Genomic DNA, 24870 nt, shown 5'->3' with positions numbered 1-24870 from the left:
TGATTTCTGAAGGATCATGTAACTGAAGCCTGCTGAAAATTCCGCTTTGCCATGACTGGAATATTTGAAATCTTTAACTATATTAATATAGAAAACAGTTATTTTAAATTGTAATAATATTTCACAATATTGCCATTTTACTGTACATAAATAAATGTAGATGTGGTAAGCATAAGAGAGTTCCTTCAAAGACGTTTAATAATCTTACCAGCCCCAAACTTTTGAACAGCCGTGTATGTGTTATTTTATAATGTATAATTATAATTTGTTATTAAAATACATAATATAGAATTATAATTTGAACCCTAACAACCCTGTTTTTGTGATAAAAAAAGAAAGAATTGTGCTATCTTTCTTGAAAAAAAAATGCTGATTTTGTTTTCAATGCAATGGCATTTATGCAGTTTCAAGTGTGTCTTAAATGTCACACTTGACACTTTTTGGAGTCACTGTATATGTGTGTGAGTGACAAAATGAAGCCAGAACAGATATCTGTGTGACATGGAAAATTCCCCACTCACATCACACTCTCTCACACACACCTGTTGCTGCCAGCGACACTGTTTAAGTGACTCCTTCTTTTTATATTAGTGTGTGCTTGTGTATGACATCATGAGGGCTGAAATGCCAAAGTGTTGTTATGTATTATGTGTGTGTGTTCATACTCTGTTTATGTCCCGTCAGACAGGGAACATGACTTTCGGGGTGTACTTCATGCATTCCACTGAGCTGCTGCAGAATACATCGGTTCTAGCTGTTCTGCTGTTCCTGGCACTCGTGCTGCAGAGAACATTCCTGCAGGCCTCCTACTACGTCACAATAGAAACCGGCATTAACCTGCGCGGGGCACTGCTTGTAAGTTTTGTAGAGTTTACTGGAAGTCAAACATGGAGAGATTTATATTTATTTCATATTCATCAGCCTGTACTGCTCACGTCAAGTTGTATTGTGTAATACAAACAAATTCTTACCTTACTAGGAAAGTGAATTATATTCTATTTTATTTTGCTTTTTCCTGTTCAAGTCTATTCTACTCTACTTTGTCCCATTATTCTTTTCTACTCAACTTCATCCAATATTTTGTCTGTTTTATTCGTTCTACTCGGTTCTATTGAATTCTATTTAGTTTATTCTATTTAATGCTATTCTATTCTGCATTATTCTGTTCATTTCAATTATATTTCCAATTGTTCTAATCTATTCTATTATGCCTTTTTCCTGTTCATTTCTATTTTACTCTATTTTGTCCCATTATTCTTTTCTACTCAACTTCGTCTAATATTCTGTCTGTTTTATTCTTTCTATTCGCTTCAATTGAATTTTATTCAGTTCATTCTATTCTATGCTATTCTATATCATTCTGTTCATTTCAATTATATTTCCAATTATTCTATTCTGTTCTATCCTATTAGGCTTTATTCTATTCTATTCTATTCTATTCTATTCTATTCTATTCTATTCTATTCTATTCTATTCTATTCTACTTTGTCCTATTCTATTTTATTATATTACTGTCAGTGTTGTTATTTGTTAACTAAAACTAAAACTATTAAAAGTTTTTGATAATTGGAATGAAGTTGAAATAAAATAAATTGAAATTGGTAAAAATGATAAATTGAAATTGATAAAAAAGTAAGTTGAAGTACTTAAATAACTTAAACTAAAAAAAATAATAATAATTAAGCTAAATAGAAATATTTTTAAAAACCAAAAGCTAACAATAATGCTCACATAAAGATAAAACAACAAGAAAAATTACGTTAAAGTTAAAGGTTAAAGTTTTTTGTGATTCACGTGTTGGATCTCATCCTCTAGGCGATGATCTACAATAAAATACTGCGTCTCTCTACATCAAACATGTCCATGGGAGAGATGACGCTCGGCCAGATCAACAATCTTGTTGCCATAGAAACCAATCAGCTCATGTGGTTTCTCTTCTTATGCCCCAACCTGTGGGCCATGCCAGTTCAGGTATTTCATAGCGAAAACACTTCTGAAGCAGATAAATCAACAGCATCTGTGTCCACAAACCAAAAAAAAACATCTTATTTCTGTTCATAGATCATTATGGGAGTGATCCTGCTATATTATTTGTTGGGTGACAGCGCGTTGATAGGGGCCGGTGTCATTTTGCTGCTGGCCCCGGTTCAGTACCTCATCGCAACCAAGTTGGCAGACACACAGAAGAGCACGCTGGTGAGCTTCTCCTACACCTTTGTGCATGTGCGTGTTGTCAACACACCAACAAGCTCATGTTAGTGACTTCTAAATATTTCCTCAGGACCACTCGACAGACCGTCTTAAGAAGACGACAGAGATCTTGAAAGGAATAAAGCTCCTGAAGCTCTATGCATGGGAGAACATCTTCTGTGACCGTGTGGAAGAGACCCGAGGAAAAGAGCTGACCAGTCTCAAGACTTTCGCCCTCTACACATCGATGTCCAGTATGACAAGCTCCTCCTTCCATCATATGCCCCGCCCACATGCATAAACCCCTCCCCTTGTTATTACCCCACCCCAACCCATATTCTCATTTGTTTAACTATTTGGTTCTAATTTGGTTCTTTGGTTTGTTGTTCACGACTGAAAAAATAGTTCTGTCCCTCTTTATCTCCACAGTATTTTTGAATGCCGCCATCCCCATTGCTGCAGTTTTGGCGGTAAGATATTCATCATTACAGGCTTCAATCAGTTGTATTTTATCCAACATGTAGACCATATGTTATCTTGTATCTTGTTTTTGTAGACCTTTGTCACACACGCCTATATTGAAGAGGTCAGGCTCAGTCCAGCTAAGGCATTTGCCTCTTTGGCACTGTTCCACATTCTGGTCACGCCACTCTTCCTGTTGTCCACGGTGGTCAGGTTTGCCGTCAAGGCCCTTGTTAGGTATGTCGCTAACTCCAACATTGCTTCATATTGGCTTCTCTGTAAGGATATGATCATCTGATTTGTATCTGCAGTGTACAGAAGCTCAGCGAGTTCCTGCAAAGTGACGAGATTGGAGATGACAGCTGGAGAAATGGAGATATGTCCATGCCTCTAGAGGTCGGAAAGAAATACAAATACCAAGGGGATGTGAGTGTTCACACGCAAATTTGCACCTTAAAAGTGTGGTTACATTACCATTGTTCGGCAACATTTATGGGCGAAATCCAGTAATTTCGATCGGGATCGGGAATTTCACGTAAGGGTGAAAGATTTCTCCACGTAGATATTGCAATGGGTTCAAGTTTGTCAACGAATGGTGAATTGAACCCATTGAACCAGTTTTTCGCAAGCGAAATCCTGTCATTTCAATAGGAATCCATGTGATCTGGAATTTCGTGTGAGAGCGAAAGATTTTCCATGCAGATTTCGCAGTTGGTCACGCGGATTCGCCATGTTGACTAACAGAAAGCTGCTTGGTTTGAAAGTGACCTCCTGTGTGAGGTGTGCTTCATACATCGCTATTGACTATAGACAATGGACTATTCATTTTGCTAATGTGACTGTCACTGCACCTTAACACATTTTGCAATACTCATAAACAATTCCAAGCCTTAACGTTCAGTAGAGCTTAATGAGGAACAAGGAGCACCTAAACTAGCTGGGTTGCAATGTGATAATCTCATTTTTATATTCTTTAGCGTTTTGGAACATATTTGGCATCAGAGTATTTTTTTCTGAAGTTTAAAAATGGATAGAATGTTCTTGGATCAGTTTTAGGGGAGAAAAATTATATATTGATTAACTGGGACTTTTCATGCCCTGTAACTGAACAAGAGAAACAAATTAATATCAATGTTTATAACTTATTATCTCACTGGACTTTTTTCACCAAACACTGAGAACATACAAGATAAGTGGCCAAAGTTCTCCATTTGGGTTAGCAAGAGCTAAAAGTAAAGTAAAGTAAAGTAAAGAGTAAAAAGTAAAAAATAAAATAAAATAAAATAAAATAAAATTAAATAAAATAAAATAAAATAAAATAAAATTAAATTAAATTAAATTAAATTGTTACAATGTATTTTAATGTAAAATACTTTAATTTAATTTTTTCACAATTTCTGATGAAAATGCAGGGGTGTTTTCAGTGGTTTTAGCATGTTGCAATGCAGTTGCTAGGGCATTTCTGTGTGGTTGAATAATGGTTTCATTTATTTTTTTACACGTTTTATTGTCCGCCAGCTGAAAATCCTCAATTTGACAGCTCAGAAAAATAATAGTAAATAATTTCAACAGTTGAGTTTCTCGCTAACCAGGGGTGGTTTTCCAAATAGAGCAACTGTGGCATCAAATATTTTCTTGTATTTGTGTCTGTAAAGTATAGATAAAAACAGTGATTCAAACTGAGATAATCACACTCTCTATGACCTCCAATAACCGCAAACATGAGACTCCACATGGTCATGTCTCAAGAGACAACTCTCCCACGTTTAGGAGGCTGAAACGGGAGCTGGTCATTCCTCTGCCAGCATAGCTAAGATCTCATAAAAGCATTGAAGAGAAGCTACTCTTTTTGGTCATTGCAGTGGCCCTCAGCTGTTCTCTGAGAGAAGGACAAATATAAGACAGAACTATAACTACCCGTCCCCTGAGAGGAGGAGAGCTGGAGCAAGGGGTGAAGGAAAGGGAGGGAACGAGAGGATGGAAATATATACTGTGATAGGAGGAAGAAGGAAGGGGGTCCAGGAGAGGAAATGGTGTTAAGCTGGGAAAATAACTTGGCTAGATGCAAGCGTGAACTCATGTTCCTAGCTTTAGTTCATGACAGCAGCTTTTGAGAGTCATATGATGTTTGCTGACCCAAAATGACAATTCTGTCATTATTTACCCACCCTCATGTTTTTGCAAACCTGTGTGCTGTTAGTTTTTCACTGGAACACAGAAGTAGAAATGGGTCATTTTGACCCAGAAAACACATTTGAGTTTTATGCTTCCTTAATTATTTAATTATTATGTTTCTACTCCAAACCGTTCTTAAGATATATCAGAAATATCATTTAAATGGATGCTGTCATAAAATCTTATTTTGGAAAAAATGGAAAAGATTCCAAACAAATCTGTTTTTTTGTTGTTGTTTTTTTACAGAATTAGGATATACATTGAATTTAAATATACATTGAATGAATGAGTGAATGACTGAATGAGGCATTTATATAGCGCTTTACAATCATATAATTAAATATATACATTATATTAACATATAAACATATTACAAACATATATAAACATATACATTAAATAATTAAGACATAAATAATAGGTTGAGAATATATTGAACATTACAAAAAAAGACAATATAAACCTAATTATTAATAATTTATATAATTCATTATATTATAGTGCACATACTTAATGTTATATTTATAATTTTAGTGATGAGTTTTATTATAGCACTATACATTTCTGGCGATCTGTCACATTAAAGAGCTCTGAAAAGACATTCATTGTTTGAATTTTATAATAATAAGTTTTTTTTTTCTGATCCAAAATGATACAGCATGCACGTCACAAATGAAGAATCTGTTCAATAGAATGAGTAGTGACCAGGAGCTATTTAGCAAACTCGTAAAAAGAATTTAGATGAAAAATATTTGTGTAACTTTTTCTTTAAGTTTTCCCTTAATCCCTCTTTTTCTCTTTATAGACAAAGGCGGTCAACAGGAAGGGGCGTTATCGTATGGATAACTACGAGCATCCCATGCGCAGGCAGCTGCGGCCCACGGAGACTGAAGATGTCGCTGTACAGGTCAGACATCACTATCCTCGCCAAAGACCCCATCAGCACTGATTCTCAGCCACTTCTCGCTCACAGAGCACGTGCGAAAGTTCATTAAGAGAGCTCAGGGTCTGCATGTTCTCATCCAGATGCCAGTAACCTTTAAGTCACGGCCAATAGGTTGTTTTACTCCTACTCTGCTAGAGGAAGTGTATAAACCCCATTTTTTTTAACATACTGTACACACAGGGTTTTTTTTTCCTGAGCATTTTCTTTCCTTTCTCAGTTGCTTTAAAACCCCCCATATGGGGTTTGTGACAGTTTCTCAGACATGGTGGTTTGGGTTCAGCTTCCCTCTGAGTGCAGTTTGGGATTCTCACGAGAAGAAAAACTAGGACTAAAAATCAGAAGAACATTAATTTAAGTGTTTATTTTTTTTGGTTTCGTCTCTGTCTCTCGGTCCCCGGAGGGTCCACTTCCTTCACCATCCCTCTGGACTAGCGGTGGGAATCGTAAATTTAATGATTCTGGTTGTGATTCTGATTGGACTTAATGATTCGGATTCCTTTACTGCATTAATGATTCTTTTTGTAATTTTGAAGAACAATTAATGGACAATGACTGGAAAACTGGAAAGAGTTCTTAGTAACTACACTTAAAAAATAAAATAACATAAAATCACATTTGAAAGTTAATTGATGATTCTTATACATGGCTGACGGCGAATGCCATGACGACTTCTAAGTCTAAAGTAGTTCTGATGCATATATTTATGAGGTAAGAATGAGGGCTTTGTAAAAGTGTTAAACGGTTCCGATTTTGGGATGAATAAGTAATGGAATCATTTGGTTCCAGTGGGGTTTTTTTATAACGTTGCTGGTTCTTATCTAACGAGTCTAGTAAACACACATATACACATATCCTCATGGATTCTCCCACAGTGACCTACTGTCACATCCACTCACTTTGTTATGAATATGGCCTAATCTACTCTGACATTTACACTCCATCACTTCAGTCATTCTCAACCATTACTCCCATTTTACCCTTTCTCTCTCTCACTCTCTTGTTCTCACAGATGTTTTTGATTGTTCAGCGTTCTCCCATTTCCCAGTATGCTGTTCTGGTCTACTGTGCTGCTCTGATGGATGGGAGTGTTATCTTTATTATAAATAAACATTTGGAAAATAGAATTCAGAAAACATCCAGAAGATGTAAATGTCTTCAGAAAGAAGTAGCTTGTACGCGCAGAAATGAAAAGATTATATCACATAAGTTCTGCTTTGTGCTGGTTTCTTTCCATCATGCTAACCCCCTTGGTTTCTGTTTTTATTTGTTATTGTCACATGTCTCATTCAGGTGAATGATGGTTTCTTCACATGGGGAAGCAACTTGTCGACGTTGTCGGATATCAACATCCGAATCCCTACAGGTACACACTGTTTACTACTAATTTACTGCTAATTTACAATCAATGCTTTGTCTTTTTTATTATGTTTTATGTTATGCTATGTTATATTATGTTATGTTATGATAACGAATCATATATATATATATATATATATATATATATATATATATATATATATATATATATATATATATATATATAAATATCATAAATAAATATCATAGATATCAAGAGTGCTTATTATTTATTTATTTATAACAAATAATATAGTAATTTAATAAATAAATACATACATAAATAAATACTTAGATATCCAGTTCTTGTAATTTGTTTATTTATAATAAATAACCTGTAAATATAATAAATATATACATAAATACTCTTAAATATCTAAATTGTGTTATTTATTTATTTAACAAATAATATATCAATGTCATAAATACATACCATAGATATAAAGCTTCAAAATGCTTATTTATTTATTTATTTATTTATTTTTCACTTAAAGTTTAACATAGTTTATTCATTTGCTTATTTATCTACCAGGAACTAGATCTATCACAATGTGATAAAAATGTGATATAAACCAAAATGATCCTAAATGGCTCATTGTTATTGGCAGGTTTTGTTTAAAAGGTAGCCCTATACAGTATACACCAACTAAAAATAAATCAAAATATTGAAAATACTAATTTTCAGTACGTAATGTCTTGGCTCAGGTTTAGTGGTTTGATAGCCTCATTATATTGAGCTGAGCACTAACTAGCTTGCCAACGAAACAGATGGGCATCTACCATTGACAGTGAACATCAATAAAACCTGCCCGTAAGGGAAAAACCTGTTCATATAAAACTGCGATTAACCTTCATCTCGTTTCCCTCTTCAGGTCAGCTGACCATGATTGTGGGCCAGGTGGGTTGTGGGAAATCCTCCCTGCTATTGGCTATGCTGGGGGAGATGCAGACGATCAGTGGAAAAGTCTTCTGGAGCAAGTGAGAATTAAAAAAGTTGCATAATTATTGTTGCAAATACTATCATGTATTATTTTGCAGAAGTGTTTATGAACATTATGGACTGGCATTAAAACTCAAAGGGGCCAAATTCCTGCCTGTTGTGACCCCCTAAAGCAGTTGAAAGTTTGTGTTTATGTAGCAGAAAACAGGGGAGTACATCTGCATGCCAGACTCATCAGATGCTAATCAAAGTCTTCATCTGTACAAACACACATGCACAAAAATATCCCACCGTGAGTCGCATCCGCTATTATTATGATGCATGTACCATGGTGTACATACACAGATGTGTGTGAGGACCGTCTTACTCTTGTGTGTTAGTGTATGTGTGTCTTACTCTATGCATTGCTCTGTGTATTTTTTCTATCTTTCTTCTGTCTTTTTCTCCCACGTGTCATTCTGTCCTCTGCGTTATCAGCGCACAAGGGAAATGCTTTTGTTTCTGTGAATATCTCCATCTCCATGCTGGGGATGGTCTCTGATTAGCATTTGTAAGCAAAGCCAAGCAGATCCACATGCTAAATATTTATATACATTTACAGTGGCTCCGAAATTATATTAACGCAAGTCACATTTTAAAATGTGAATTGCATTAGATAACTAAATGCTAAACTATCTAAATGCTTTTGCATCTGAAAACATTTTCTCATAACTAACCAAAGTTTTAAGAGCCATTTTTTTTGTTTTGTTTTTGCGATTACTTTTAACCAGATGGTCCAAATATTATTTTTAGTGGATAAAATATGTGGTACTAGTGCAGTGGTTCTCAACTTAATTTAAATGCTAAAAAGCAGGATGCAAACTGAAATCAGATTATTTTCCCCCCTCTCGATAACTATTGTTTTTATTGAAGAAAATACAGAATCAGAATCTTGGCAATCACAATATGAATTATGGTTAATAAATTTAATTTAATATATCAGCACTATTGGTTTCTGTTAATAAAAAGTTTGAAAACAATAGGCGTTGTCATAATTACAGCAGAAATACCAGAGGAAATCTTAGTTGTTTAAATTCCTAAGTTTGTAGTCCTTGTATCTAATGCAATGGCATTCATACATTTTAAGTGTGGCTTACAGTAAAATAATTATGACAATTCTCTATAATAATGAGAATTAGGTCAGCATTTACTCGCCCTCATGTCATTCCAATCCAAACATTTTTAAATTTCTTCTGTGGAACACAAAAGAAGATATTTTGAAAAATGTCCATACAATAAATGTTAATGGGGCCCAGTATTGTTTTGAACCCCAGTGACTTTTATTGTATGGTCAATTACAAAATTCTTTTTCGGGGCCACTGTAATTGTGTAGTTTATATTTGCATTAAGTTCACAATAATATGGAAGAAAACTAATTTGTTAAAGTGCCCCTATTATGCTATTTTAAAGGTTCCTAATTTTGTTTTTGGAGGTCTTCTGCAATAGGTTTATATGTATCAAGGGAAAAAAATAACAACACTAATTTTCTCATAATTTACATCAGCATCACCTCTTTTCGTACGGTTCAAAGGATCCAGTCTCCCTAAACCCCTCCTTTCAGAGAGATACTCTGCTCTGATTGGTCAGATTGAACAGTCTGTCGCTTAGAACGGCCATTACCGTATCTGAATTTCAGCTCTGAGGCTTCCAGAGATTTGTATACACAGTTATATGAACAGTAATGATGGAGTTGGTTTTACTGTATCAATTCGATCCCGAGTCCTCATCCTTTGGAAGTGCATGGAAAGCAGTTTTGATTTCGCAGTGCAGAAAACAGCGTTTTCTCGACATGTCGACAGCACAAATCAAACTCTTCCAGGCCTCAGCTACAACTACAGTGTTTGAGGGCTGGTCAAAGTAGGCAACCAATGAAGACTATTTGCGGGCATTATGCAAATTTGTTACAAACCTACGTAGGTTCGTGCAGGAAGTAAGACTGGAGTTACTGACGACTCGTTTGAGGAAATTCAGAATCGGTTCTTTCTTTTAACTTTGCAGATCTTTTACATTCACAAACATTACATAAAAGGTAATAACTGAAAAAGTATAATAAGAGCACTTTAAGACAATTTGCAATATTGAATTAAACTGTGTTTTGATACAAGTTGTGAATTCAGTCTCAGTATGTCAGGCACTGCTGTCTTTGCTAACAGTGCAATGAATGAGTTTTCCAGTTTCAGGTTCTCTAATGACAATGACATTGCTCTCCATTTAAAATATAATACTAATATATTACTAAAACAAAAAGTTTGTGGAGACCAGTTATAGTTCAAAATATCACTCGGAGAGTCTGTCAGTGTTCTTACAGAACGGAATGTGTCCTGATGCACAACTAACGCTGGTCACGTGTGTGTGTGTGTGTGTGTGTGTTTGTTTCTCTGTGTCCTCTTTCCCAATGGTGCGCTAAATCAGGATGCCTGATTGTGAGATACTCTTCGATGGGAACATAAGGTATTTCACCAGAGGTCTTCGCATGCTTACATGCCACACAGCCACACAGTGACCTCTATAAACCAAAACATAAAAATGGCCAAACTTTGTCAAATTCAAATGGCCTAGTCTAAAGATTCTTGGTTTGCCAACTGCTAACTAGCAGTGTTGATGTTCTATAATGTCGACTTGCAGCGGGCACGATACAGAGCTGTCTCATGAAGATCGGAGGTACACCCGTTTGTGAACTCTTTCAGCAGATGTGCCCTCATCCCCCCCTCCCCCCCATGCATTAATTTACAAATCCCTTCCTTTACATTTCTCTGGCTTCGATAAAATGGGTGGTGTTGTTTGTTTTTGTGAGATGTGCAGTGCAAAGTGTTTAAAAATGCCGGGAGTCTTCACCTCTCTTGGACACACTTGGGGTTTCTCGTACAGATATTGATTTTGGACAATATTTGGATAAGTTAAAGCTGGACCCCTCCAATGGAAAGAACAACAGATCTGTTTTGTCAAACAAGAGGCTGATCTCGAGATCATGTGGTTTACTTTTTGGTTTTGTAGCGATTAAAACTGCAGTCTCTGAATAAGAAAGGACAGGAGAATATGTTGTAAAACACACATCAGCTTTCACAGTGAAGGTCTCCCTGCATTTAAGCTTTAATCTCATCATTAACCAGGTTTTTTCCTTCATTTCATAGCAGAAACATTAATGTTTGCTGTGATGGGTGTTTTTCCACATTTCCTGCTTATCAATTCTTTCCTTCTTCCTCTCTTTCTCGACCTGTCATGGCTCAGTAAAAACAGGTACTCCGTGGCCTACGCAACGCAGAAGTCATGGCTGCTGAACGCCACCGTAGAGGAAAACATCACGTTTGGAAGTCCTTTCAATAAACAGAGGTGAGCACAAAAGATCTCTAAATGTCACTGTAGAAAATGCCATTATGTTAGCACAACTTCTTTGTTATCTATTTAACTTGTTACAATAATTTCTGTCATCTCTATTTAATCAGAACTCTTTTTTTACATTCTAATTAAAGTCAACATAAAATAGAAATTGACACTGTTTACTTCCTCAATGCATGGTCTAATTGTGAATGATTCATTGGTGCATATTTTGGCTCAAAATTTCTCCCCAAATTGTCATAAATTCTTTAATCAAAATAATATCTTGCTTTTCCTTTGAAATGACATCACTTAGGCCATGTGGGATATTAGTTTCATTGTTTGCATCACTAGAACATTTGTTTTAAGTTGTGCACGACACAACATTCCTCTTATGTTCCCTTAACCATTCTGCAACCATGCTCTAACATTACATAACTGTTTTAGCATTCTGATACAGCATGCCTCCTTTTCACCATCCAATTAACCTCCAATGGATCAAATCAAGTCCTATTTTTCTTTTCTTTTTTCTCATTGAATATCCCTTTTACTCAGAAACATACAAGGGAAGCCTAGTACTTCAAAGCTTTACTGTAGAAAATGCCATTATGTTGGAACAACATCTTTGTTTATTTATTTTTGACTTATGAGTTTTAACTTGAGTGTCTTTATCATAAAGTCAACATAATCTCAAAATTGACCTTATTTTCTTCCTTAAAGCATTTTTATGCATTGTGAACAATTCATTGGTGCAAGTTTTTCCTAAAAAAAAGGCATCATGTCTTTAATCAAAATAATAATTTGAAATTATGTCACTTAGGCCGTATGGGATATTAGTTTTTGTTGTGTGTCTCAGCAGAACCCACAATGTCCCCCTAACATTCCCCTAACCTTTCAGCAATCATGCTGTAACAATACATAAATGGTTAAGCATTCTGACAAAGAATGCCCACTTTTCACCATCCAAACCATCCTTGATAGATGCAATTAGTTTCTTATTGAATATCCCTTTTCACTTGAAATATGTCACGGAAATAAAAGTGGTTGTGAATGGAGATTAACGTTGACTTTAAAGTCAAAATGATCGGAAATAATGTTGTGAACTTGCCATTGTGGCTTGTAGCCTTAACAGGACTTTGATTTTAAATCAGTCAGCACTTATACTGACGTTAAGTGGGTTGATTTTTTTTTTTTACAGCGTTCAGGGCTAGACCTCAACTATAATAAAACTCTCTGTGGAAACTCCGGGTCATGACATTGTTCATTTTCACTCCCTCGAGATCTCATGTTCAAGATTCCTACCCTTTGGTTTTTGAGGAAACATTCTTATATTTTTAAACTCTAAATCTTTTGGACAGATACAAAGCGGTGATTGATGCCTGCTCGCTTCAACCAGATATCGACCTCCTTCCTTTTGGAGACCAGACTGAAATCGGAGAGCGGGTAAGAAAGGACAGCTAACTGTGTCTGGGCTTGAGACCAGCTCTCTGACCTCAGCTGCTGTGATACTAATCAAATAAAAACTTGTTATTGAGACTACCATGATGTTACACTATGTCATCAGAATCAAAAGTGTTTAATTTGTGTTTGTGTGTTGTAATCCTACAGGGTATTAATCTCAGTGGTGGTCAGAGGCAACGGATCTGTGTGGCCAGAGCTCTGTACCAGAACACCAACATAGTTTTCTTGGTAGGAACCAACTTTTCCAATACAGATAACTTCCCGATAGTATCTAACCTCCACCCTCCACAAGTGATATGCCACACGACACGTCTAAGATGTTGTGAATGACCGCAGCTTTTAATTCAATTTCAGAGGTACTCCCAGAAGAAATTTCTTAACTGACACATGATTACACAGGGTACGTTGTGGCAACAATAGCAGAAAACACAGTTATGTGTAAGGGCTGTTATTGGATTACTGTACATAACTACACACCCTTCTGGACAGGATCATGAATTCATCTCATTCCAATTACCATTCCTTGGAATGACGTTATGTCTCACATCCTAGAAAGTCAATGGGGTTGATTTAGTGTCATTTTGGGGCAATCGGGAAGTGATTTAAGCAAATATAAAGCGCATTTAATTACTATTGAAATAGTTACTCTCTACTTTTGAATGGCTTTCTGAACTGATCATTTTCAGAGATCGCAATTTTGTGTTTACGCTTTTAAAAACGATTCTTTATTGGCCTCCATGGTTCCATAAAGAACCTTAAACATCCATGGAACTATGGAAAGGTTCTTCATGATGGAAAAAAAAGCTCTTTAGGTTCTTTGGGGATATATATACAGTATATACGTAGCATCGCTGTAAAAATTCCCTTTTGGAACTTTTATTTTTTAGAGTTTAATGTTCTCTCAAGTTGAAACAAACATCAAGCAAAGTTGAATTAACCCGGGTTTCCTATATTAAATAAGGGTTCCTAAATGTCTAGATCTGTTTCTGGAGTCTCATATTGAATTAAAGTTGAGTTAACCTAGTTTTGGGTTTGCTTACCTATAGGATGACCCGTTCTCTGCTCTGGACATCCACCTCAGTGATCATCTGATGCAGGAGGGGATACTCAAGTTCCTTCAGGATGACAAACGGACATTGGTCTTGGTCACTCATAAGCTGCAGTACCTCATCCATGCTGACTGGGTAACTACTTTGCTGACTGGTGATCTTGAATATTTTGAGGCTGGTTCTTCACGATACTCTGAAAAAGGGGAATGTCTTGATTAATTAAAGATGAATTACTTTCTGTCAGGGTAAAGACAATAACCAAAAACAAATGGCTTTAAAACTCTGTCTGACGTTCTCTGTGTGGTAGATAATAGCCATGAAGGACGGTTCAGTGCTGAGAGAGGGGACATTAAAGGATATCCAGACTCATGATGTTGAACTCTACGAGCACTGGAAGACCCTGATGAACAGACAAGACCAAGAGCTTGAAAAGGTCCTTCACTTTTAAATCCCAGCTTTGCTAAGAGTAGAATAATAGCAACAGAGTCTGGGGTAAATTTCATCAATGAAATTCTTAATGAAAATGTGGTGGTTTTTTGTCAGTGTTAATAAAAGAGCAATAAAAAATACACATTATGATGACAATTAAACAATTTTAAACAGCATACTGTTGATAAAAAGTATGAGAAAAATGACATGACAACGGATATATTTCTCAAAAGACAAAAAAACTAAAGGCTGGAATAAATTGCACAATTTTTTTAATCTGTATTGGTTTTTAAAACATTAGGCATCATAAACTTGCTGACTTTGTGAATGGTTATAGAGAAAAACTGGGCATCATTTGGCAACTGAGAATCACATGCTAACAAACATTTGAGTCATTCTCAAAACAACAAACATGCACCTCGTTGCTAGAAGATGCATGACGAATTAAAACATTATGTGTTCTAAAATTGGTTCAAAATTTTAAACATGCTTGATATCCTTTGACTAGATTAGAGTTTGTGCCCGTCATACATGACACGGTTTACTGTGAAATGTCAACTCCAACTGCCAAAATCTGCAATATTGGCTAGGACTTTCAGCCACTACCATTGACTTGTTCAGACTGCAAATTGGGGCAAAAATTTGGGCAAAAGGTTCTGTAAAAATTAATACTGAACAGACACCAGTTTTGAAGAAGGTTTTGAAAAAGTTGCATTTCTGTTGCATTGTTTTAGGATCCTGAACTGGAGAGTCAGACCACTTTGGAGAGGAAGACCCTGAGGAGAGCGTTCTATTCCAGAGAGGCGAAGAACCAGATTGATGATGAGGATGAAGGTAAATGTTTGTCAACATTTCAGCACAACCTTTTTTCTTTTGGAAAAACATGTCTTGGACACCTTCTTTTTCCATTCCATAGAGGAGGAGGTGGAGGAGGATGAAGACGACAACATGTCCACCACCACCAGCCGCCGTTCTAAGATCCCATGGAAGATGTGCTGCCGTTACCTTTCATCAGGTGGCTTCCTCATGGTCTTCCTGATGGTGTCATCCAAGTTGGCCAAGCACTCAGTTATGGTGGCCATTGACTATTGGCTAGCAGCTTGGACGTCCTCAAACTCGTTTAACACAACCAATTACACAAAGAACTATGATGCCACACAGATCGCAGAGGTGATGCACAACGTCTCGGTTACCAATGTAACCCTCGTTCCCTGAAGGAGGGAACGGAGACTTAGTCGATCGTACCGACTCTATGGTATAACACCTAGTGAGCCCGATCACTCTGATTACTCTTAAAATCAAGCCAACAAGCTTTGGCAGGTGCGTAATCAACGCCCCGCCTTACCCTGCGGATATAAACACGGAAGTGGATGCACCTACCAGTTGTTTTTTTGCTAAGGAGCAGATCGTGCCCCAGTCAGCGGTGGTCCAGTAGAAGTGGCAAGGGGACTAAGTCTCCGTTCCCTCCTTCAGGGAACGAGGGTTACATTGGTAACCGAGATGTTCCCTTTCAGTCGGGTAACGTTCAACTTAGTCGATCGCACCGACTGTATGGGATCCTCTAACACGCCACTACTACTGCCACCTTCCAGTGCCTAAACACAAGATGCAAGAGCCTCCGCATGGCGGACGGTCGAGCTTAGGTCAGGAAGTCACTGCTGTTCCACAGGACCACTGGGAAAGCGTACCTTGAAGGAGAGGTTTATGCTGCGAAGCCACATCTACATGAGAGTAACATGTGGAAAACACATATGGACCAGGCGCCTAAGTGGGTAGTACAACATATGAGATGTCATTGAGGTGGCTCCAGCCGCAAAAGGGGGGTGGAGACACAACCAGTCAATGACGGCAGAGGTGACTCTGCCGAAGGAAGATACGAGCTTACCGTAGGAAGCATGCCGTAGAGAAATACACATACGGGATCACCGTAGGGATCACAACGTATGGGCCCCACCTAACACAAGTTTCACAAGCATACAAGTGATAGGACTAGTATCAGACGCTCCGCCACATCTACTACCGACAGGGGGCTCGGAGGAACTCAATAGGGTTCCGTAGAACTCACCAGAGTAAATTTACGCACTCATCCAGTCCAAGGAGGGGAATGGCATAGCAAGCCGACACTAAACTCAGGCTAAGTGAGGCTGACTTCAATGAAGGAGCCTACTAAGCCGTGAGTTCAGTACACATTAGTGTAATGTCGCCCAACCCCTAACACAATATCTGTTCAGTGAGGCACCCATGTCGACGCTTAGGAAAGAGCACACGCTCCAGATGGAGAGACTCTTAACCAAAGTGGACACGGTGCACCTTGGACTTCCACCAAGGTGATGGCCACACATTCCCACGTGGGCCAACCATCGCACAGGGAACCGCCCTCCTTTCTGCTGGTCTCCAAACAGACAAGTAGTTAGTCCGGTACCAAGACTTTGCGTTCTGTTCTACCACCGCAGAGTGAGAGAAGCAGAGAAAAGTCAGGGCTGGGTCTGCCTCCTCCGAGGCAGCGCTCGCAGGCTCACTATCTATTCCCATTACAGGAGAGATAGGAGCCTTGGCATATATCCAGGCAGGAGTAGCCCTGGCCCGAATCCAGGCACACTTCGTCAACTGAAATGATGCAAGTTCCCACCTTCTGACGAGTAAAACACAATAGGAGAATTGTTACTTAAAACAGGTTTTTAACTCGCTACCTGACTACTCAGGGGACCGCTCCGAGTGCATGGCACTAAGAGCTATGCAAGAAGGATGACCCCTTGCATTGCTCAGGAACCAGACGATCAAATTGTACCCCCCTCAGAAGCCGCACCGTGACGTGCCCATGAGAACATCATCACCCAGAAAGGTGGAGCGGAAGCCGCACCCCACAATTCTAGCGCAGGAGGGAAGTGACAAAATGACCGAACGTCTCAGGGGTTCTTATTTCTAAGAACGCCAACGAACCGGTTCTACTTCGGATCACAAGCAGGCCTCCAGTATGGAGGGGGCTCACACAGAAGTATTAGTATCCATAGCTCTTTCAGAGGTAGATACTGAACCACCACAACCAAGCTGGCCAGAGTTCTACTGTGGAGAAGCGTACCCAGCTTCAGCCCCATCGGAGGTAGTGCCAGGCGAGTTTGGACCAGCGAGGAAGCCCTTGAATTATCCTCGCTGAAACTCTAGGCGAAAAGACGCCAATGTAGTCTGACACGCCCAACTTAACTGACTACATGCCCGTTATACATGGCCCCTGCTTCTGTACAGTGGAGAACTGTTGGGCAAAGTTCTCCACCACGTCGCCGAATAACCCAACCTGGGAAATGGGGGAGTCCAGGAACCGAACCTTGTCCGCTTCCCTCATATCCACCAGGTTGAGCCAGAGATGGCGCTCCTGGACCACCAAGGTGGACATCGCCAGACCGATCGCGCAAGCTGCAACCTTTGTACCCCGGAGGGCCAAATCGGTTGCAGTGCGGAGCTCACCCATGAGCTCACAATCTGCACTACTCTCGTGCATGTCCATGAGTGCCTGGGCCTGGTGGACCTGAAGCAACGCCATGGCATGCAGCGAAGATGCGGCCTGCCCACAGGCCTTGTAAGCTCTGCCCGCCAAAGCAGACGAGAACCTACAGGCCTTAGAGGGGAGACGAGGGTCTCCCTTCCAGGAGGTAGCGGTCGCTGGACACAGTTGCATCGCAACAGACCGCTCCACTGGGAGGATCGCCTCGTAACCCTTATCCGCACCTCCATCGAGGGTAGTGAGGGAGGAGGAGCTACCAAGCCTGTTTCTGGCAGAGAAAGGTGCCTTCCACGACCTAGTGAGCTCCTCATGCACTTCAGGAAAGAAAGGTACAGGAGCGGCGGGCTGAGAACCAGACCGGCCCGCTCCAAGAAACCAATCATCCAACCGAGACGGTTCGGGACGCGGTGGAGTATTCCACATGAGCCCGACCGCCTCGGCAGCCTTCTTGAGCATAGCCGTCATCTCAGGATCCAAAATCGCCGTCACCACTCTCCCGGAGGAGGGCAACGGCACCGAGTCTTCCTCCGTTAAATCAAGCTCCCCCTCTGCGATGGACATCCCATCGTCCGGAGTCACCCCAAAAGAAATGTCCGGTCGGTCCATCACAGAGGGACCGGCGCATTCCTGCTGAGCTTCCCCCGGCTGCGATGCCTGAGAAACGGGAGGGATCCATGGGGCCACGCCGGGCGGATTACCCCTCACCGTAACTCTCAGATCACCCGTACCCTGCGGCATTCCAGGGCGCTCTAGAACGGGGCAAAGGCACGGGGACTACACTTCCGCATTTAACAGAAGCGAGTCTCGATCTTAGCACTAAGATGATCATATCCCCGCAATGAGGACATGAATCATCCACAAGAGCCGCAGGATGCCGTGCTGAATGCCCAGGCACGTGACGCAGCTCTCGTGGCCGTCAGAGGACGACAGAGACCGACTGCACCCAGAAACGCACGGATGAAATGGCATCTTGAAAAAGACACACAAATCACAACCGTGTTTGCTCTTTTAGAAATGGGACCCGTCACTAGTGCCGGAGGACACAGGGGAACAACCGCGGCAACACTCGAAAGTGAAGCACTCACTACTTCTGCCCTCAACCGCGTCAACAAAACACTCTTACTAAGAAGAAAATGCTGTGGAAACAGCTGAAGAGAGCTTCCGTAGCTCGCGACCACCGCTGCAACTGCTGTAAACACCGACACCAGGAGAGTCTTCCAGAAGAACACCGGCACACTCGTTGTATAGTCGCTCGATCAGAGACCATCAGAATGAACCGATCAGCTCCGAAAGCGAAAGACAACTGGTAGGTGCATCCACTTCCGTGTTTATACCCGCAGGGTAAGGCGGGGGGTTGATTACGCACCTGCCAAAGCTTGTTGGCTTGATTTTAAGAGTAATCAGAGTGATCGGGCTCACTAGGCGTTATCCCATACAGTCGGTAAGATCGACTAAGTCGAACGTTACCCGACTGAAAGGGAACTGCTGTTTCTTCTTTGAAATGTTGTCTTTCATATAATACTTTGTAGTTATACTAAAGTTGAGTTCTTTGCATGTTTTACAGTATCATTCCTACGTGCCAGTGTTTATTATCCTGTGCAGTGCTGCGATAGCACTCTGCCTTATCACCTCCTTAACTGTAGAGTTTCTTGGAGTAGCTGCAGCTACAAACCTCCATCATGACCTCCTCAACAAGATCATTCATGCTCCCATCAGGTACTTACTCAATATTATGAATCCTACTGTTATTTGAGGGGAACACAATATCTGATATCGACTCAACCAGGAATGTCATTATAAATTGTTCTTTTACACCATTGTTAGATTCTTTGATGTTACCCCGCTTGGACAAATCCTGAACCGTTTCTCAGCGGACACCAACATCATCGATCAGGTGAGAGAAAGACGGACAGAAAGAGATCTTTTTGAAGTGTCAAGTACGTCTTTTTCCTTTTAAGCCTATTGAGACGAGCCTTGGGTTTCCACACAAACGTGTGACCTCCGTGCTACTGTAGTCAACATTATTGTATTAATGAGATGAGGAATATAGCATATGTGTGCTAATGTGTGACTTTTTCGTTCTATCTCAACAGCACATTCCCCCAACACTAGAGTCTCTCACTCGCTCCACTCTACTCTGTCTCTCTGCAATTGGGGTCATTGCTTTCGTCACCCCTGCTTTCCTCATCGCACTGGTGCCCCTCGCTGTAGCCTTCTACTTCATCCAGAAGTACTTTCGGGTTGCTTCCAAGTAAGTAGTTCACTGAACAATGAATGAACTCAAAAGAATACTTTTGATTTAGTCATGGACAGTGGTTCCAAAGGTTGGAAACATGTTATCTCTACTTTGTATAGAATAAACTTGAATTGAGTAAATCCAACTCAACTTAGACATGTCAAAATAACTTGACTGAATAACGTTTGTCAATCAAAATGTCATAACTTGGTCTGGCAAAAATGACAGACTTCTCTCTGGTGACGAATGATGGACTTCCAATCCTTTAGTTAATTTAAACCCTGCCCTTTTCTTACAATCAACAGCAAGCTAGTATTCATTTTTTGAGTGCAATGTCCACATCTCAAAATCCAATCAACAATCAATAAATATAGAACCCTGCTCCAAATTTTTCCTTTTTACACTCTGATGTTCATCACAAGATGGAAAAAAAAACATCTTTCGCTACACATCTTTAAAGCAACGTGCGTTCTTGTTAGCATGTCCTCTCAACGGAAACCCCCTTAAAAACACCAGTAAATTAGAAACTGTTTTAAAAACAAATATACCAACAATACCAATACTCTCCCTATGCAGTCCTGTGCAAAGTATGATGGCAAGTGGAAATGCTGTTTCCCAGTTTCTACAATGCTACTTTAACAAAAATAATTTGAACTTAACCAACTAGCTCCAAGACGAGTCTCAACATAACATTAGATTTAAAGGAAACATAATAAATAAAAATGATCAAATGAATCCCATGAAGCATTGTAAATGATGTCTTTGTGTTTTGTGTCTTTTAACATATTTTATTTTCATGCACTGCATAAAGAGAACACTGCATGTCAAGTAACTACTACCTTTAGCCAATGTTACAAAACAACATTGTCTGTAGTGTAACACTTCACCTAAAATTTGACTATTAAAAAATCTAGTTGAAATCCCAGTATTACAAAAGCATATACCATTGTTTAGCAAACTTGTTAGCTCATGATAGTTCTATCTTGCAATGTTTATACAGTAATCGCTAAAATCAGTTTTGCAAAGAAGATTTTGAAAGACATTTTTCACTTCCAAAACCCGACTAAGCTCTATTGACTCTCTCTCTCTCTATCTCTCTGTCTGCTGTTTTTTCTTTTTCTCCTTCAGAGATCTGCAAGATCTCGATGACTCCACTCAACTGCCTCTTCTCTGTCATTTCTCTGAGACTGCAGAAGGCCTCACCACCATCCGAGCATTCAGGTCAGTGAATCTAGACTTTTCTGAAAGCACATGACTGTTTGAATAACCCACATTTTCTCTTTTTCTCTGTTCCCCTGACTGTATGCAGAACTAAGCACTTGCATATGAGTGACAATATAATTAAATGTGTCTTTATGATACAAAACCATTTTTGTGCAATATCAGCCGTGCAGAATTGATGCAGTCTCAGTGGCTCCAGGACATGTCTTATAAACACATGGTGAACATTCAACCATCCTTGACTTAAAGTAATCCGAAAAGAAACATTAAAAGATTAAGCTTTTATCTCCTCTGTTAAGTCTCCAGAGTGTTTACATGAATGAACTGAACACTCATCCTTCACAGCTGTGTTGCTGTTTAGCTGTAGTCGATCACCGGTTCTGTATCACGCACTAAATGGTTTTGACTCACATAGTAAAAGGTCTCTGTTTCCAGGCATGAGGCTCGCTTTAAGCAGCGGATGTTGGAGCTAACTGACACCAACAACACAGCCTACCTATTTCTCTCTGCTGCCAACCGGTGGCTGGAGGTCAGAACTGTAAGTAAAGTGCCACATGCTGATGATCGCCTTGAGTTTTTAGATTTCAGAGGTGGTGGATCTGAAGGTAGAAATTTTAGGAATGTCAAAAGTAGATAGTAAAACACTACCAGTCATAATGCACCATCTTGTCGATTTATTAATGTTAATTATATTAGTTAAATCACATTCAACATGTCTTAAATGAAAGTAAATTACAAAACGGAACACAGAAACAACAACACGAAAAGACTTTACTTAAATAATTATAACTTGAAAAAACTTTAAGCAGTGTTTACGTGATGTAGAAATATTAACAATATCAAGACAATTCGTAACTATTTTACATTTTGCCGAGATAATTCGAATGAATTCATATGATCCCATTCTTAGGTTTTCATACAATCTGCTTACGCCCACTGAGGGTTAGGTTTTGGGGCGGAGCTTCATGCTTACTTTTCTTTCAAAAAATCTTACGTTTGCTACGAATTCTATCATATGAATTCCACGCGAAATCACCATCTTGTAAAATAGTTATGTTCACTCATGAGATCGGGTTGGAAGTACTCTTGTTGAATAAGAATTTTTTTTTTTTTTAAGATACTTATTTTAATGTCTATTTGATGATTTTCTCATTTAACACAATGATGACTTTGAATTATCTTTTGGGGGTAATTTCCATTAATTAGATGAATTAATTGCCACATCATGTAATTAATTAGATAAAAAATGTAAATCGCTTGACAGCCCTAATTAACAGTATATTGCTATCAACTAGTAAATCTGTAGTATCTTAAAAACCTATATAATCCCATTTGTATTTTCCTCTCAGGATTATCTGGGTGCTGTGATTGTCCTCACTGCAGCAGTAGCAGCTATCTGGACCTCATCTCAGTCTGGTCTGGTTGGACTGGGTCTAACCTATGCCCTCACTGTGAGTTTAAACACAGCTTTACTGAATTTCTAGCATGCAACAGTGGTCATAAGGTTTATCTCAGTGATAAAAAAAATAAAACAAAAAAAAAACAGTTAATGTCCTCAACATGCTTTTTGTTAAGGTGACAAACTACCTGAACTGGGTGGTGAGGAATCTGGCAGACCTGGAGGTCCAGATGGCTGCAGTAAAGAAGGTCAACAGCTTCCTGAGCACAGAATCTGAGAACTATGAGGGATCCATGGGTAATTAATCCTTTTCTGACTCATTTAGTAGTTTTGTACTAGAAATACTTTTATGATAATCCAGAGTTTTATTTAGTCTCTAAATGAAGAACTACTAGATCAAAGCACATATTTCCGGCTTCCTGGCATCCAGATCGCTGCTACATGTGCATTTCCTCACATTAGTGCACTAGGACAGAGCGACCTGACACAAACCACTGAGAGCATCATGAAAGGATGTTTAGTACATCAAAACACTCGAAGCAGGAAAGACCTGAGAAAAATGAGTTTTAGCAATAGCCTGTTAGCGCCGCTGTAAGCCGCAAGCAATAGTTCATTCTCCATCTCCTTGTCAGTGACATAATGGAAAACTGAGTTGGATAGTAGTCGTCACGTGACAAAACTTTGATATTTGGACACCATATATAGCTGTGTTAATTGCAGCTTGTTAAAGTGCTCACTTGTAGTGTTCTGGGTTTTTTGTTGCCATTGATGTATCAGTGTTATGTCTACTTTCACTCTCCTCAGATAAAGTCATGTGTGGCGGCACTTAATCCTCTGACTGGGCAGGAAAGAACATTCTGTTGCTAACCTTTCTGTAAACCGAATTCCATCCAAAAACATGCGATAACACAATAAAGTTTTTTTTTTTTTTCACTTCAAAAGGTTTTACTCCGAAAGTAAGCCTCCAGACACATTGGGTGGCCCAGATAAGCTATTTTAGTTTACATAATGTTGTATGGGTCAGTATAGGAGGATCGTTTATGATAGCCACCATGTCAAGATCACCAGGATGACCAGTCAGATATGTCAGTTTTGCTATATTTGATCTTCTAATGGTTATAGTATGAGGAGACTGGTACCCAGTATTGAGTATATGGAATGGTGACCTAAATCCAGATCCAATCCTTTCATTCACTTTAATTAGTTGGCCACCTCACAATCATTCTCCTTCTGGTTTTTATGTGATTTCAGATGTCTCACAGGTACCGGAAGACTGGCCACAGCATGGCGAAATAAAGATCCATGATCTGTGTGTCCGTTACGACTGCTTGTTAAAACCTGTCCTCAAACACGTCAATGCCCATATCAACCCTGGGCAGAAGGTACACACCAACTTACAACTCTTTATTACTTTGTGCAATTGTTTCTTTAATTTTCATTAATCTTGTCATTCATTAATGAATAGGCAAGGATGGTGAAACAAGCAATAATTCAGTGTTGTTATTGTTAACTAAAACTAAAGCTATTAAAAAAAATACTACTAAAATTACTAAAACGTAAAATGAATAAATTAAAGCTAAATAGAAATATAAAAACGAATAAATAAAAAAGACAAAAGCACAGAACAAACTGAATACATCTTAAAATTAAAATTAAAACTAAAAGCTAATTCAAAATACTAAAATTGAATTTAAATAATACTAAAACAACCCTGCTATAAATAAATAATATTATTGATCTCAAGCAGTCCGTTAACCTCAAAAGTATCATTAAAATGGTCCAATAAGTCACCGTGAAATTAATCCTCCAACCGAAGCTGTCAAAGAGCTGAGTGGTACAGATACTGTACTCAGTTGTGGTTGTGTCACAGTGGCGTTAATTTTCTCATTGCGCTGTCAAACCACAGTTATTTTCTGCCTGAATACCGACTATACGGTGCAGCAAAATCTTTCAGAATTCCTTCCTCAGCTTTTATCTTTATTAGTCTAACTTGATTTTTAGAGCTGCCCTGGCTCACAATATACGAGTACGACAGCACATATGGCTTCTAATTGTGACATGGGACCTGTAACTGTCCTCACTAGTTTGTGTAATTTAGGAGAGAAGCAGCCCTGAATGTGTTTATACAAAAGCAATCTGAAAATGACAAGTTG

At 39.0% G+C, this 24870-nt stretch overlaps 1 protein-coding gene and 1 long non-coding RNA gene across 9 annotated transcripts in view; one reads left to right on the top strand and one right to left on the bottom strand.

Annotated features, from left to right (window-relative positions):
• The window catches only part of abcc9 (ATP-binding cassette, sub-family C (CFTR/MRP), member 9), a 41119-nt gene that overhangs the window by 7480 nt on the left and 8769 nt on the right, over positions 1–24870 (top strand). For 4 of the 8 annotated variants that reach the window (XM_079868277.1, XM_079868276.1, XM_079868279.1 and 1 more), the window contains 27 exons: positions 685–855; positions 1816–1971; positions 2062–2196; positions 2282–2444; positions 2620–2660; positions 2747–2889; positions 2964–3078; positions 5633–5734; positions 7064–7136; positions 8002–8107; positions 10521–10559; positions 10734–10769; positions 11337–11438; positions 12782–12866; positions 13032–13112; positions 13931–14068; positions 14241–14366; positions 15097–15196; positions 15279–15532; positions 19426–19577; positions 19686–19755; positions 19955–20112; positions 21226–21318; positions 21754–21856; positions 22668–22769; positions 22894–23014; positions 23969–24099. In XM_079868277.1, coding sequence (XP_079724403.1) covers positions 685–855; positions 1816–1971; positions 2062–2196; positions 2282–2444; positions 2620–2660; positions 2747–2889; positions 2964–3078; positions 5633–5734; positions 7064–7136; positions 8002–8107; positions 10521–10559; positions 10734–10769; positions 11337–11438; positions 12782–12866; positions 13032–13112; positions 13931–14068; positions 14241–14366; positions 15097–15196; positions 15279–15532; positions 19426–19577; positions 19686–19755; positions 19955–20112; positions 21226–21318; positions 21754–21856; positions 22668–22769; positions 22894–23014; positions 23969–24099 — 3096 coding nt within the window. The remainder of the gene's footprint in view (positions 1–684; positions 856–1815; positions 1972–2061; positions 2197–2281; positions 2445–2619; positions 2661–2746; positions 2890–2963; positions 3079–5632; positions 5735–7063; positions 7137–8001; positions 8108–10520; positions 10560–10733; positions 10770–11336; positions 11439–12781; positions 12867–13031; positions 13113–13930; positions 14069–14240; positions 14367–15096; positions 15197–15278; positions 15533–19425; positions 19578–19685; positions 19756–19954; positions 20113–21225; positions 21319–21753; positions 21857–22667; positions 22770–22893; positions 23015–23968; positions 24100–24870) is intronic. The other 4 variants (XM_079868281.1, XM_079868280.1, XM_079868282.1 and 1 more) reach the window with 2 other exon arrangements.
• LOC307156765 overlaps positions 13930–24870 on the bottom strand; it is a 26382-nt gene continuing 15441 nt past the window's right edge. Inside the window, exon 4 of the long non-coding RNA XR_013820799.1 lies at positions 13930–14126. This is a non-coding gene — a long non-coding RNA (uncharacterized lncRNA). The remainder of the gene's footprint in view (positions 14127–24870) is intronic.

The sequence above is a fragment of the Squalius cephalus genome, assembly GCF_949319135.1.
Source record: "Squalius cephalus genome assembly, chromosome: 4".
Classification (NCBI taxonomy): Eukaryota; Metazoa; Chordata; class Actinopteri; order Cypriniformes; family Leuciscidae; genus Squalius; species Squalius cephalus.
The sequence above is the reverse complement of the archived record's forward strand: the minus strand, read 5'-3'. Positions and strand labels throughout refer to the sequence as shown.